The 12,611-nt window shown below is 38.4% G+C and overlaps 1 protein-coding gene across 1 annotated transcript in view; it reads left to right on the top strand.

Moving 5' to 3' along the window:
* Positions 1–8,220, top strand: part of LOC136863564 (CLIP domain-containing serine protease B4) — a 426,945-nt gene extending 418,725 nt beyond the window's left edge. The window contains exon 6 of the mRNA XM_067139944.2: positions 7,308–8,220. Within this exon, the coding sequence (XP_066996045.2) occupies positions 7,308–7,630 (323 nt within the window). The 3' untranslated portion in view covers positions 7,631–8,220. The remainder of the gene's footprint in view (positions 1–7,307) is intronic.
* The last annotated feature ends 4,391 nt before the right edge of the window (positions 8,221–12,611 follow it).

Here is a 12,611-nt window from a genome sequence, read left to right as displayed (position 1 = left end):
ATTTCCTTTACACATAACCATAGGAAAATTAACACAGCGAAGATTGTTCCTATGGGCAGCATATCCACATGTGGCTGGGAGGCGTGACCAGTCTTAAGGAATATAATTGGTAGGAAGGACATTGAGACATACGACGTTTTAAAAGTAAGCCATCGATATGCAAATAAGCATTACCAGGAGAGAAACGCAGAGATTGGATGGAAGGAAGTTACAGGAGAAATGTAGTATACGCTATTTCATCTATAATTTTAGAAGGAAATCGACTAGTTTTGTCGTATCAAAAAATGTTAACAGTCTGATGATCCATTTAAGCAATGGTATTCAGGTCGCATCTATCATGTGGTTTGTTCAGTTCTGAGCTGAGGAAATGGAAATTAGTGGGTGTAGTTATTACTAAAATCACTGTACTGTATACAAGCTAATTACTTCGGGAAAGATAATATAAATATAGTTGACCATTGTGGAGAATTTACAAATTCTATTGTCGGAGATACCGAGGTTTATGAAGTAGAGACTGTTTTATTTAATTCAAAACCAGCCGCATATCATTCAATTATCCCAATTCTAAGTGACTTCGCTACAACAAAGTTAATGAGTCTCTATCATATTTACGAAATATTCTGCATGTATTAATCCTTGGGAAGAATTCCCTGATGATTGTATTCAGAGAAGTTGGTATTTACGCCCCAATTAGGCCTGTACTCAAACTGGTATCTCCCACGTTAAGTCTAAATTACTTATACTATTTAGAGTAAGTTATCTACGTTGCAATACTAACCACACAGTTTGCAATACGATAACTTTTCTCTCAGCGAATGTCTCTTTTGGAATAGTAATAACTGAGCTGTAAATCCTCTGAATTTAACAGTGAGCAACTAGATAAATACAAATTATTCATATGAACTTATCAGTAGAGCCCGGATTTCCATGCAAATGCTTGTTTTTAAATAAGCAGGTTACAGTTCTCAAACTTTGCAAATATTCGTTTTATTGTTTAACGATTCCAAATAAACCTTTCTTTTTCCGTGCATGTTTGCATGTTTTGGCCTTTTTAGGAGAAAATTAATGCATAATACATATTTTTAAGATTTTAGATTTAAATGGGAATATTTGGACATTTAATATTGCGTAATATTATTCTTCTGACTTTGGCGCGTATATAATGTTAACTTGCATGATAGTGTCTTTTATGAATGTTGGTCTGCAGAATTTGTGACTATTTTAAAACGTTATACAGTATGTCTATTACTGAGAGACGGAGAGGATGTATTCCTGGCATCTTACGTTACAACCAAAGTTAGTAAATACGGTAGAGGTTCTATAATCCATTTAACCAAGCACTTTCTTATCTGTTGCGTGAGTAAACATTGACGTAAGATGGAAGACCCCACGTCGATTTCTTTAATTCTTGGAAATAAGGTGTTATACATTGCTATAAATTGTACCTTAAATTGTGTATTACTCATTCGCGGCTATTTTTTTCGCCTGTGTTGGACGAATAAAACAAAACTTATATTACACTTCTGTAACGCCGCGTTACTAAGATAGACAGACCTTCGTATGACATTGAACCCTCTTCAGTTCTTGTCCTGAAATTTTCTACCAGGAACTCTCACTCGTCCAACGTCCTTGTTACCTTGGCAGACAATCGTTACAAGTTATTGGGGACATTCAAATGTGTCTGCAGTCATCGCACGGAGAAGCAGCTGCGGCAGCTACAGATAGTTTGAACAAAGTGATCCGTTCAAATCCTCATTTTGAATTCGTCAAGCTTATATAAGATATATTGTGGCGAAAATTCAAAATACAATTTCACCCTACTTTGTCCAAAATGTCTCCATTTAAGTATGCACCTGTCACATCTTGTGAGCAGAAAGATCATTTTCTGTGCTTAAGAATGTGGTGACAGATAAACGGATGAGCTTAAATCAAAACAATTTTGGAGAAATTACGATAGTTGTTCTACAAAGTTTCAAAAGGAACTGAATTTTGATAGTGCACATTTTTCAGTTTATTCTGCATGTTTTGCCATACGATAGCGCATGAATGCATGCATATTTTGAGATTTGATAGTGAATGGAAATCCGGGCTCTATTTATCAGGTTTCCAACAGTCACATTTAGTATAGCAATCAAGTATGAGTGAAGGAAGAAGAAGTGAATAATGTCTGTCTGCCCACTCCATTTGCCTACGACCTTCAGCCGCTCCAGCAGCATTCCCTCAACTCAACGCTAGACCCTCTGTCACATGATCTCCAGAGATCTGTCTCTTAGATAAGTGAGTGGCATAATATTTGGCCACAATTAGAGTTTAGATTCAAAAGACCTATCCTAATCATTAAAAATGCCTTGTCTTCATCTCCTTGTAGAAATAACGGTAACAGTCCACACTAATGCAACAGTTCTAAACAGTGCTTAATTTCAGGCCGGAATACGCCGGGACGGCGTTCCGGCACCTCCAAGGATTCATTTTTTTGCACAGAATTGTTAAGGGATTGCTCAATAAACAATGCTGGAACATAGTTCACACACTGAAGTGTATGTATGTTGTGTATTCAGCCCGAAGGCTGGTTTGATCCTCTAAAGCTCCACCAACAGCTGTCATAGATAGCCTGGGTGTCACTGAGAGGCATACTAGGGAAATGAGGAGTGAGGTAGTTTACCGTTGCTTTCCTCACTGAGCCAGAAGTTGCTATTGCATATCAGTCTGCCAAGCCCACTGAAATGCATGCACCAACCGACCCTACGAGCGATATTTTCACACCATTCATAACAGGGAACGGCTGCATAAGGAACGGTATTACTAGAATCGCTCATACCTCGGTCACTTTCATGTTGTCAAAGCCAAGGATGAGACTGTAACAGGTCAATGAAAGTAACAAATTTATTCTAGCCCATACCAGAGGACATAGTGCACTGTAAACACTACATCCTGGCAGCAAAGGTAGGCATGACATCTTTCTACAACTTGAGCTTAGTTAAAATTCAATATGTTTTAAAAATGTAATCCTTAATGATAAATATACAAGAAAATGTAGCTTTGTGATAGTTAAATAGTAAAACGTTCGTGAGCCACGCCCAACGGCTGAGTGGTCTTGTAAGTGGTCCTGAGTGTCGAGATACCAGTTGCTATAGACTGGGAGTGGATATTTCGGACATATTCTCAATCATGACCCTTCTTGTGTTCAGGCGGCTAGGACTATGCAATGCACCAGTGGCCCCTAGCCCGTTAGAGGAGAAATCCTCACTTGCATTATATGTAAATAAGGGTAGCATCCTGCTTCATAGAATTCTCACCGACCACGCTCAGAACGTTTTAAGCAAGGCTCAGACCTATGGGAATAACGGAGTCCCACACCCATTTGATAGGCGAAGGACTTCTTGGAAACAACTTCGCGAACGAAATGGAATTCGATGGGGATCTATCGATAATAATGGGCTTTATAGAAGGAAGAAAGTAGAACTGGCTGAGACAGCAAAGAGGATGCATCTGGATGTGCTAGGAGTAAGTGATATTCGGGTAGGGAGAGATAACGCGGAAGAGACTGAAGATTATAAAGTGTACTTGACGGGTATTAAAAAGGGAAGTGCAGAGTGTGGGGGTAGGACTGTTCATCAGGGATACTATTGCACGCAACATAGATTCTGTTAGGCACGTAAATGAGCGAATGATGTGGATAGATTTAGCGGGTGGAGGAATTACGATGAGAATTGTCTCAGCGTATTCACCATGTGACGGTGCAGATGAGGATTTAGTTGACAAGTTTGATGATGATGATGATGATGATGCTTCTTGTTTTAAGGGGCCTAACATCGAAGGTCATCGGCCCCTAGTTGACAAGTTTTATGAAGCATTGAGTGACATCGTAGTCAGAGTCAACAGCAAGGATAGAAGTGCTAATGGGTGATTTCAATGCGAGAGTTAGAAATAGAACTGAAGGATAGGAAACGGTGATTGGTAAATGTGGAGAAGATACGGAAGCTAATAAAAATGGGAAGCGTTTGCTGGACTTCTGTGCTAGTCTGGGATTAGCAGTTACAAACAACATTCTCCAAGCCTAAAGCCATTCACCGCTACACACGGGAGTATAGGAGCACCAGATTCATAGTAGACTACCCATATCATTACCGAATTTGAATTCAGGAAACTTGTTAGAAATGTGAGGGTTTTCCGGGGAGTTTTTTGATGATACAGGCCACTATCTGATATGTAGTGAACTAAGAACCTCCAGTCCTCGGAAAGAGAAAGTGAAATATGTCAGAACGAGGAAATTAGACAGAAGTACATGGATATGATTAATGAAAAGTTCCAAACAGTGGACAGTAAATAGGTTCAGGATGTAGAAGGAGAATGGTTGGCATAGAGGGATGCTGTAGTAGAATCAGCAAGGGACAGTCTAGGAACAACTGTGTGTAGAGGTGGGAAAAATTTAACATCTTGGTGGAATGATAAAGTGAGAGCAGCTTGTAAACGTAGAAAGAAGGCATATCGTAAATGGCTCCAAACAAGGGCTAATGCTGACAGGGGAGAGAGGAAAGAAACAGAGCGAAACAAATAGTTGTTTTATCTAAGAAGAAGTCGTGGGAAGATTTTGGTAATAACTTGGAAAGGCTTAGTCAAGAAGCAGAGAAACCTTTCTGGACAAAAGTAAAGAATCTTAGGAAGGGAGAGAGAAAAGGAAATGAACTGTGCTTTGGGTAAATTAGGTGAACTCATAATAGATCCCAGGGAATCCTTGGAGAGGTGGAGGGAATATTTTAGACATCATCTCAACGTAAAAGAAAATCTTCCTGGTGGTGTTTCAAACAGCCAAGCTCATGGGGATGAGGAAAATTATGTTGGTGAAATTACGCTTGAGGAATTGGAAAGGATGGTAAATAAACTCCATTGTCATAAAGCAGCATGGATAGATGTAATTAGACCTGAAATGGTGAAGTATAGTGGGAAGGCAGGGATGAAATGGCTTCGTAGAGTAGTAAGATCAGCGTGGAGTGTTGGTAAGGTACCTTCAGATTGTATAAAAGCAGTAATTTCACTTATGTACTGTTTATAAGAAAGGGAACAGGAAGGATTGCAACAGCTATTGAGGTATCTCATTAATCAGTATACCAGGGAAAGTGACAACTGGCAGCTTGGAATGGAGTGTACGATCACTGGTTGGAAGGAAGTTAGATGAAAACGAGTGTGGTTTCAGACAACACAGATGCCGTCAGGATCAGATTTTCTGTAAGTAATTGAAAGTAATTGAAAAATTCAGTGAGAGGAATAGACAGTTATATTTATGTTTCGTAGATGAAGAGAAGGCATATAACAGAGTACCGAGGGAAAATATGTTCGCCATACTAGGAGACTATGGTAAAGGGTAAGTTATTAAAACCAATTAAAACATTTATGTTGACAATTGGGCTGCACTGATAATTGACAGTAAAATGAGTTCTTGGTTCAAGGTACTTACACGGGTTAGACAAGGCTGTAATCTTTCACCTTTATAGTTCACAGTTTACATGGATCATCTGATGAAAAGTATTAAGTGGCAGGGAGGGATTCAATTAGGTGAAAATGTAGTAAGCAGTCAGGCCTATGCTGACGACCTGGCCTTAATGGCAGATTGTGCCGAAGGCCTGCAGTCTAATATCCTGGAATTAGAAAATTGGTACAATGAGTACTTTATGAAAATTATTCATTCTAAGACCAAATTGATGTCCGTATGTAAGAAATCCAAGAGACTGAATGTCAGTTTGGGAATACAAAGCTGGAACAGGTAGATAATTTCCAGTGTGTTCTCCCAGGATGGTAGTATAGTAAGTGAGATTGATTCATTGTGCAGTAAAGCTAATGCAGTGAGCTCGCAGTTGCGATCAACAGTATTCTGTAGGAAGAAAGTCAGCTCCCGAACTAAACTATCTTTATATCGGTCTGCTTTCAGACCAAATTTGCTTTATGGGAATGAAAGCTGGGTGGACTCAGGATACATTATTCATAAGCTAGAAGTAACAGACATGAAAGTAGCTAGAATGATTGCTTGTACAAACAAGTGGCAGCAATGGCAGGAGGGTACTCGGAATGAGGAAATAAAGGCTAAGTTAGGAATGAACTCGATGGATGAATCTGTACGCACAAACCGGCTTCGGTGGTGAGGTCATTTGAGGTGAATGAAGGAGGATAGATTACCTAGGAAAATAATGGACTCTTATGGAGTGTGAGAGGGGTAGAGGGAGGCCAGGACGACAATGGTTAGATCAGTTTCCAATGATTTAAAGATAAGAGATACAAAACTAAACGACGCCACAAAACTACTTACAGATAGAGGATTGTAGCGGCGATTAGTAAATTCACAGAGGATTACAGACTGAACGCTGAAAGGCATGACGATCTATAATGAATATGTATATATGGATATTTTCATTCCATTGCTTATATTGAGAAGCTTATTTATTTATTTATTTATTTATTTATTTATTTATTTATTTATTTATTTATTTATTTATTATTTATTTATTTATTTATTTATTTATTTATTTATTTATTTATTTATTTATTTATTTATTTATTTATTTATTTATTTATTTATTTATTTATTTATTTATTTATTTATTGCCAGTAGACATAAAAGCCTGCCCCGTGGTGTAGGAGTATCGTACCTGCCTCTTACCCGGAGGCCCCGGGTTCGATTCCCGGTCAGGTAAGGGATTTTTACCTGGATCTGAGGGCTGATTCGAGGTCCACTCAGCCTACGTGATTACAGTTGAGGAGCTATCGGATAGTGAGATGGCGGTCACGGTCTAGAAGCCAAGAATAAGAGCCTAGAGGGTTCGTCGTGCTGACCACACGACACCTCGTAATTTGCAGACCTTTCGGCTGAGCAGCGACCTCGTGGTAGGCCAAGGCCCTTCAGGGCTGTAGTGCCATAGGGTTAGCAGACATAAAACTTATAAATTATTTCACCCACTATTATGAAATTTACGATAAAATCTGACTGAAAAATATGACATACTACCCGTTGTTTATATTAAATCTCGTGGTTTTGTTGTTTTGATTATAAGAAATTGTGTCTTAAAAACCTGAATTTCAGATAACTATTTAGTAAAATATGATTTCTCATTTACTTTTTATCACAAGAGTCCAAATATCGAAACTGGTGACTTTTATGGGCGGGTGGAGGGTGGTGCTTAATGTGTGGGTATGTGTTCCGGCACCTAAAATGTTAGAAATTAAGCACTGATTCTAGAAGACTTACATCGACGCCATCAGGAATATAAGGATATTATCACTTGATCGCATCATGCAGTTCATATTGTTTGTTTCAGATACACCGAAGCCAAGTGCGATACTGCAGACAATCAAACTGGCAGTGGTGGATAACGAGAGATGTGTGGATGCTTTCCGAATGCATGCCGACATCGGGCCAACACAAATGTGCGTAGGAGGCATTGTGGGCCAAGACTCATGCGGTGGTGATAGTGGCGGCCCACTCATGAAAGTTGATGTGCTTGACGATGGTCCTCCACGATACTACCTCCTCGGTGTCGTCTCGTTCGGGGCAAAGCGATGTGGAGCAACGACTATGCCAGGGGTGTACACAAGAATGTCGTCCTATATGTACTGGGTTATGGAGAACATGCACGAGTAGGCTTACCGTGAATGCACTGATGTATATATCTTTATGTATGCAGTTTTCTCAGAGATTGTACCCTCCCTTCAATATACCACGTAAGAAGTAACCTTAATGTTCCCTCCCACGAATGTCCTTGGAATCAGGTAATTTTGTATAGAATATGGTTGCCTTTGTTAAGTGTCTCGTCCAAGGTAAATGTGAACTGATGACGTCAGTACATTTTTGTAATCTACTAGAGTGTATCTTCAAAATGAGGTAAGGTGAGAGCCTAACATTATTTTGTTGTCCTTTCTTTCCTTGTGATTACTCCTCGTTCTTCAGTAGGAGATTTCAGACTTCATGACTGAAAGTTTCACTATCTTTTAATCTCACTGGAACCTCACTTGATCTGATGCTTTGTGTACGGTTCAGAGTTATTATTTACTGTAGAATAGAATAAATGTAGCTACTAAATCAATCTTAACTCTACCCAACCAGTGCGCCGACTATCAAACGCCCACGAAAGCTCTTGAGCTGGGTTGTGCTGAGAAGTAGTTGACCAAAATATATGACTGAGCCTCAAGACATTAAATACAGAGGACGAACAAAGCAGAAGAATGAGCTTTTCCGGGATATTCCTGTAAATTTGAGTAAAGAATATACACGTGTAAATTCGTTATGTCAAAATAAAAATTGTTATCAAATTGGTACAATATGTTAAAAAATACGAAACTGTCCAGTAGCTTCCCTAATTTATAATTTTGAAGAGTGCGTGAATAATAATAAAGTACGTAACTCGCTCATTGTGACGTATTGCATGGGCTAGAAATTTCCTTTGGCTGTAGTACCTACATTCAGCCAATCATCCGCACAGACTGAACCTAATGCCTTCCTACAAATCTCTAAGGGCAATAAAGTTTACTTGGTTAAACTATAAGAAGAAAGGCCCTAACTGTTCAAAAACTACAGTTCATAAGATAACAAATATTAAGGTAATTTTAAAATATTTTGACCAACATGTGTTTACTTAAATGAATTATAGCCTAATTTTATTCAATGAACAAAACGAATGAAATGTTTCATATTCAGAAAAAAAAAACACCTGAAGAACTAGTGTAGCTTTTGTTCAGGGTGTTATTCTCTTGTTTAGGTAGACTCTCTGCCTGGATTGTCATTCAATAGCAAGTTTTTAATTGGAAATAGTTGTGTTTATTCATTGATTTACGAAGAAAAACGTAAGAACATTAACCTCTGTGTTAACCTCCGGTTACGTACATGGTATTGCTTAGTACCACTTTTAATTCTTATGATTCCATTAGAGATGTATGAGGAACTCTAGAGACAGTATGATGGTTTTTCGTGGTCTTCCATTTTCACACCAGGCGAAAGTTTGGTGTATGCCTTGATTAAGGCCACAGCCGCTTCCTTCCCAGTCCCGGTCCTTTCTTATCCCCTCGCTGCTGAAAACCTATCTGAGTTAGTGCGACATTTAACTGCTAGAAAAATAAGAGAAAACTTGAAGTAAGCAGTCTTGTTTATGGAGCTGGTTTAGGTTCCAGGTCTGTCGTGAGGTATTTACTTGATATGGCTAAATTACACTTGATTTAAATTTGTTACGGCAACTGGGAAACTGTTCTACACAAAGAGCAATGACTTGTTACAAATAAAGAGCCCGTAGTATCGATAACCATTATCTTAATATTGTTATATTAGGACATTTAACTGGGTCAAATATGTTCCTTCTGCTACTAAGGTAAGGTAAGATTGTATTCTGCTCGAAGGCAGATCCGAACGTCCGCAGAGGTGTGCCTAAGCCGAAGTTTACGTACGATAGGGTGGCCAGTTCCTTTCCGCTCCTCCATTCCCTTACCCCCACCAATAGCGTTTGGTAACCCATCCAAATCTTGACCACGCCCAATGTTGCTTAACTTCGGAGATCTCACGGGATCCGGTATTTCAACATAATTACGGCCGTTGGCCCTTCTGCTACTAGTGGATAAAACATAAAATGTACATTGTTGAACTTCAGCTAAAAAAATATATGAACTTCAGGTTGTGGAACAAATGTGCGCTTTTCCTTAGAAAATTTTCGGTTCGTATACACAGAGTGGAAAGAAACTGGTGCACCAAATTAATACAAGTGACAGATCTTGGGGAGAGGATCATAACGTCGCACGTTTCAGGTTTGTAGCCTGCACTGTTACACTATAATATAACAATGAGATCGGGGATGTAAAGGGTTAAGGGTTCGAAAAGCAAGACGATTGAGTAAAGGAATAAGTGTCAGAACAAATGTTTATTGGTTAGTTGTCAGAAATCTCGATATGTTCAGCAGCAAAAATAAATAAATAAATAAATAAATAAATAAATAAATAAATAAATAAATAAATAAATAAATATCTATTAACTAGCAAGATAACCGTGCTTCGCTAAGGTATTATACCGAAATTTATAATTAAGTGCTTAACGTATTATATATAATCCTCCGATATTCGCGATCCGACTCGTTTTCTGAGAGAATCCGCCAAAATTGGCGATCTGACACGTTTTCTGGGAGATTACGCAAAGTTCCTCACATTTTTCAATCTTTCTTTCCAGCAATCAATTTCGTACTTCCCGAGGTAGGTCCAGGTATTCCACGCTGTCAGTTCGGTCCCTAAATCTTTGCCATCTTTCCCTATAAGCAGTTTTAGTATGGATCAAATCCTGAAGGAGATCCGGCGTGGTGTCGTCTTGGGTGCCTTGGCGGTACTGAACCCGCGGCTTGACTGTATTCGTAGTCATTACCAGGCCATGACCCGTTTCAATTCGGTCCGCACAATTTGACGACGGTCCAGAACATTATTATTATTATTATTATTATTATTATTATTATTATTATTATTATTATTATTATTATTATCATTAAAATATGTTCGGGACCCCACAGCAAGATGCAAGACCGCTACTTGGCGGTTAATTACATCTGCTGCCAGTGTCATTGTTACAATGTGACCAGCACCATCGTCGCGCGTAGGCACGTGTGCGGGATTTCTGGCGATACGAATGACATACCGTACTTCCGTGCATTATTGACCTTATTATAGAGGTGAACAATTGAACGGTCAATCTCATTCCTATCGTTTATTTCAAATGCGTTTAAATTTTTATTTATATGCCAGGGGAGTCTACTGTAATCTAAGAATGTTCTCCGAAGGAAAAGATGGCTTTTAAAATCGAACCCAGGAAAGATTAAAAATGATCCGTTTATGATCAGAATAAGTACATCGAAAATCTACAGCCTCTTTCCATTCGTTGGACACGGTCAGGAATGGAATGAATAAAGCCCCATCCAGCGGCGAAAATAGGAATTGTGCCGGCTGCATAAGCACTCCTCTGGGGGCAATGAGCGATGAATGACAAATGAAATTAAATATTGGACAGTGTTTCTGGAATTAATGATGACAGGGAAAACCGGAGCATCCGGAGAAAAACCTGTCCCGCCTCCGATTTGTTCAGCACGAATATCACATGGAGTGATCGGGATTTGAACAACGGAACCCAGCTGTGAGAGGCCGGCGAGCTGCCGAATGAGCAACGGAGGCTCCTTATAAGTACATTATGAACAGTAAAATCAATTGGTCTCACCTCCTTTTAGTTTATTTACCCCCCCCCCCCAAAAAAAAAGAAAAATTAAAAGAAGGCGTGTCCCTTTATGTTTAAAGGAGATTCCAAACACCAATGTTCACGTCTATTACCTTCAGTCTTGAGACATAAGTATCCCCATAAAAATAATTCACCATTCTTCGACTTCCTTTCACCGCCCCCCCCCCCCGCAGGTGATTTTTCCGGCAAAAAAATACTTGTTTCTTTAATAGTAAATGATCATCTAAATACCAATTATCACGACTCTTAAATTATTCAGTTTTTGATTTGTGTGTCCTCATGAAAGGAATTCAACACCTTTTCACTCCCGCCGACCAAGATGGTTTCCCCTTCAAAACGCCCATTATTCGGATTTTCCAAAAAAAAATAATATATGTTTCTTTATTTTTAAAAGAGATCAAAAGTACCAATTTTCAGGTCTGTAAAGTCTTTAGTTTCTGAGATATAAGTATCCCCATTAAAGGCATTCAATCCGTTTTTCACCCCTTTTCTCCCCTCCTATTGGGATTTTCCGAAAACAAAAAATACGTGTTTCTTTATTTTTAATCAAGATTCTAAATACCTATTTTTACATCTGTAAACTTTAAAAGTTTTTAGATATAGATGCACTGTTTTTAAAAATTCACCCCCTTTTCACCCTCCCATTAATTGGATTTTCCAAAAACAAAAAATTACGTGTTTCTTTATTTTTAAAAGAGATCAAAAGTACCAATTTTCAGGTCTGTAATATCTCCAGTTTCTGAGATATAGGTACCGGTATCCTGATTAAAGGCATTCAACCCATTTTTCCCCATTTTCACCCTTTTTCACCCCTCCTATTGGGATTTTCTGAAAACAAAAAAATACGTGTTTCCTTATTTTTAAAGAAGATTCTAAATACCAATTTTTACATCTGTAAACTTTAAAAGTTTTTAGATATAGATGCACTGTTTTTAAAAATTCACCCCCTTTTCACCCTCCCATTAATTGGATTTTCCAAAAACAAAAAATTACGTGTGTGTTTATTTTTAAAAGAGAACAAAAGTACCAATTTTCAGGTTTGTAATATCTTCAATTTCTGAGATATAAGTACCGGTATTCTGATTAAAGGCATTCAACCTCTTTTTCACCGTTTTTCACCCCTCCTATTGGGATTTTCTGAAAACAAAAAAATACGTGTGACTTCCTTATTTTTAAAGGAGATTCTAAATACCAATTTTTACATCTGTAAACTTTAAAGTTTTAAGATGTAGACACACTCATTTTAAAAATTCACCCCCGTTTTCAACCCACATTATTTGGAATTTCGAAAAAACGAAAAAATACCTGCCTCAATTTTTAAAGTAGATCCCAAGTACCTATTTTCCGGTCTGTAATATCTTCAGGTTCTGAA

Source organism: Anabrus simplex, chromosome 2 (assembly GCF_040414725.1).
Source record: "Anabrus simplex isolate iqAnaSimp1 chromosome 2, ASM4041472v1, whole genome shotgun sequence".
In the NCBI taxonomy this organism is placed as follows: domain Eukaryota; kingdom Metazoa; phylum Arthropoda; class Insecta; order Orthoptera; family Tettigoniidae; genus Anabrus; species Anabrus simplex.
This window is presented reverse-complemented; position numbering and strand designations above follow the sequence as displayed.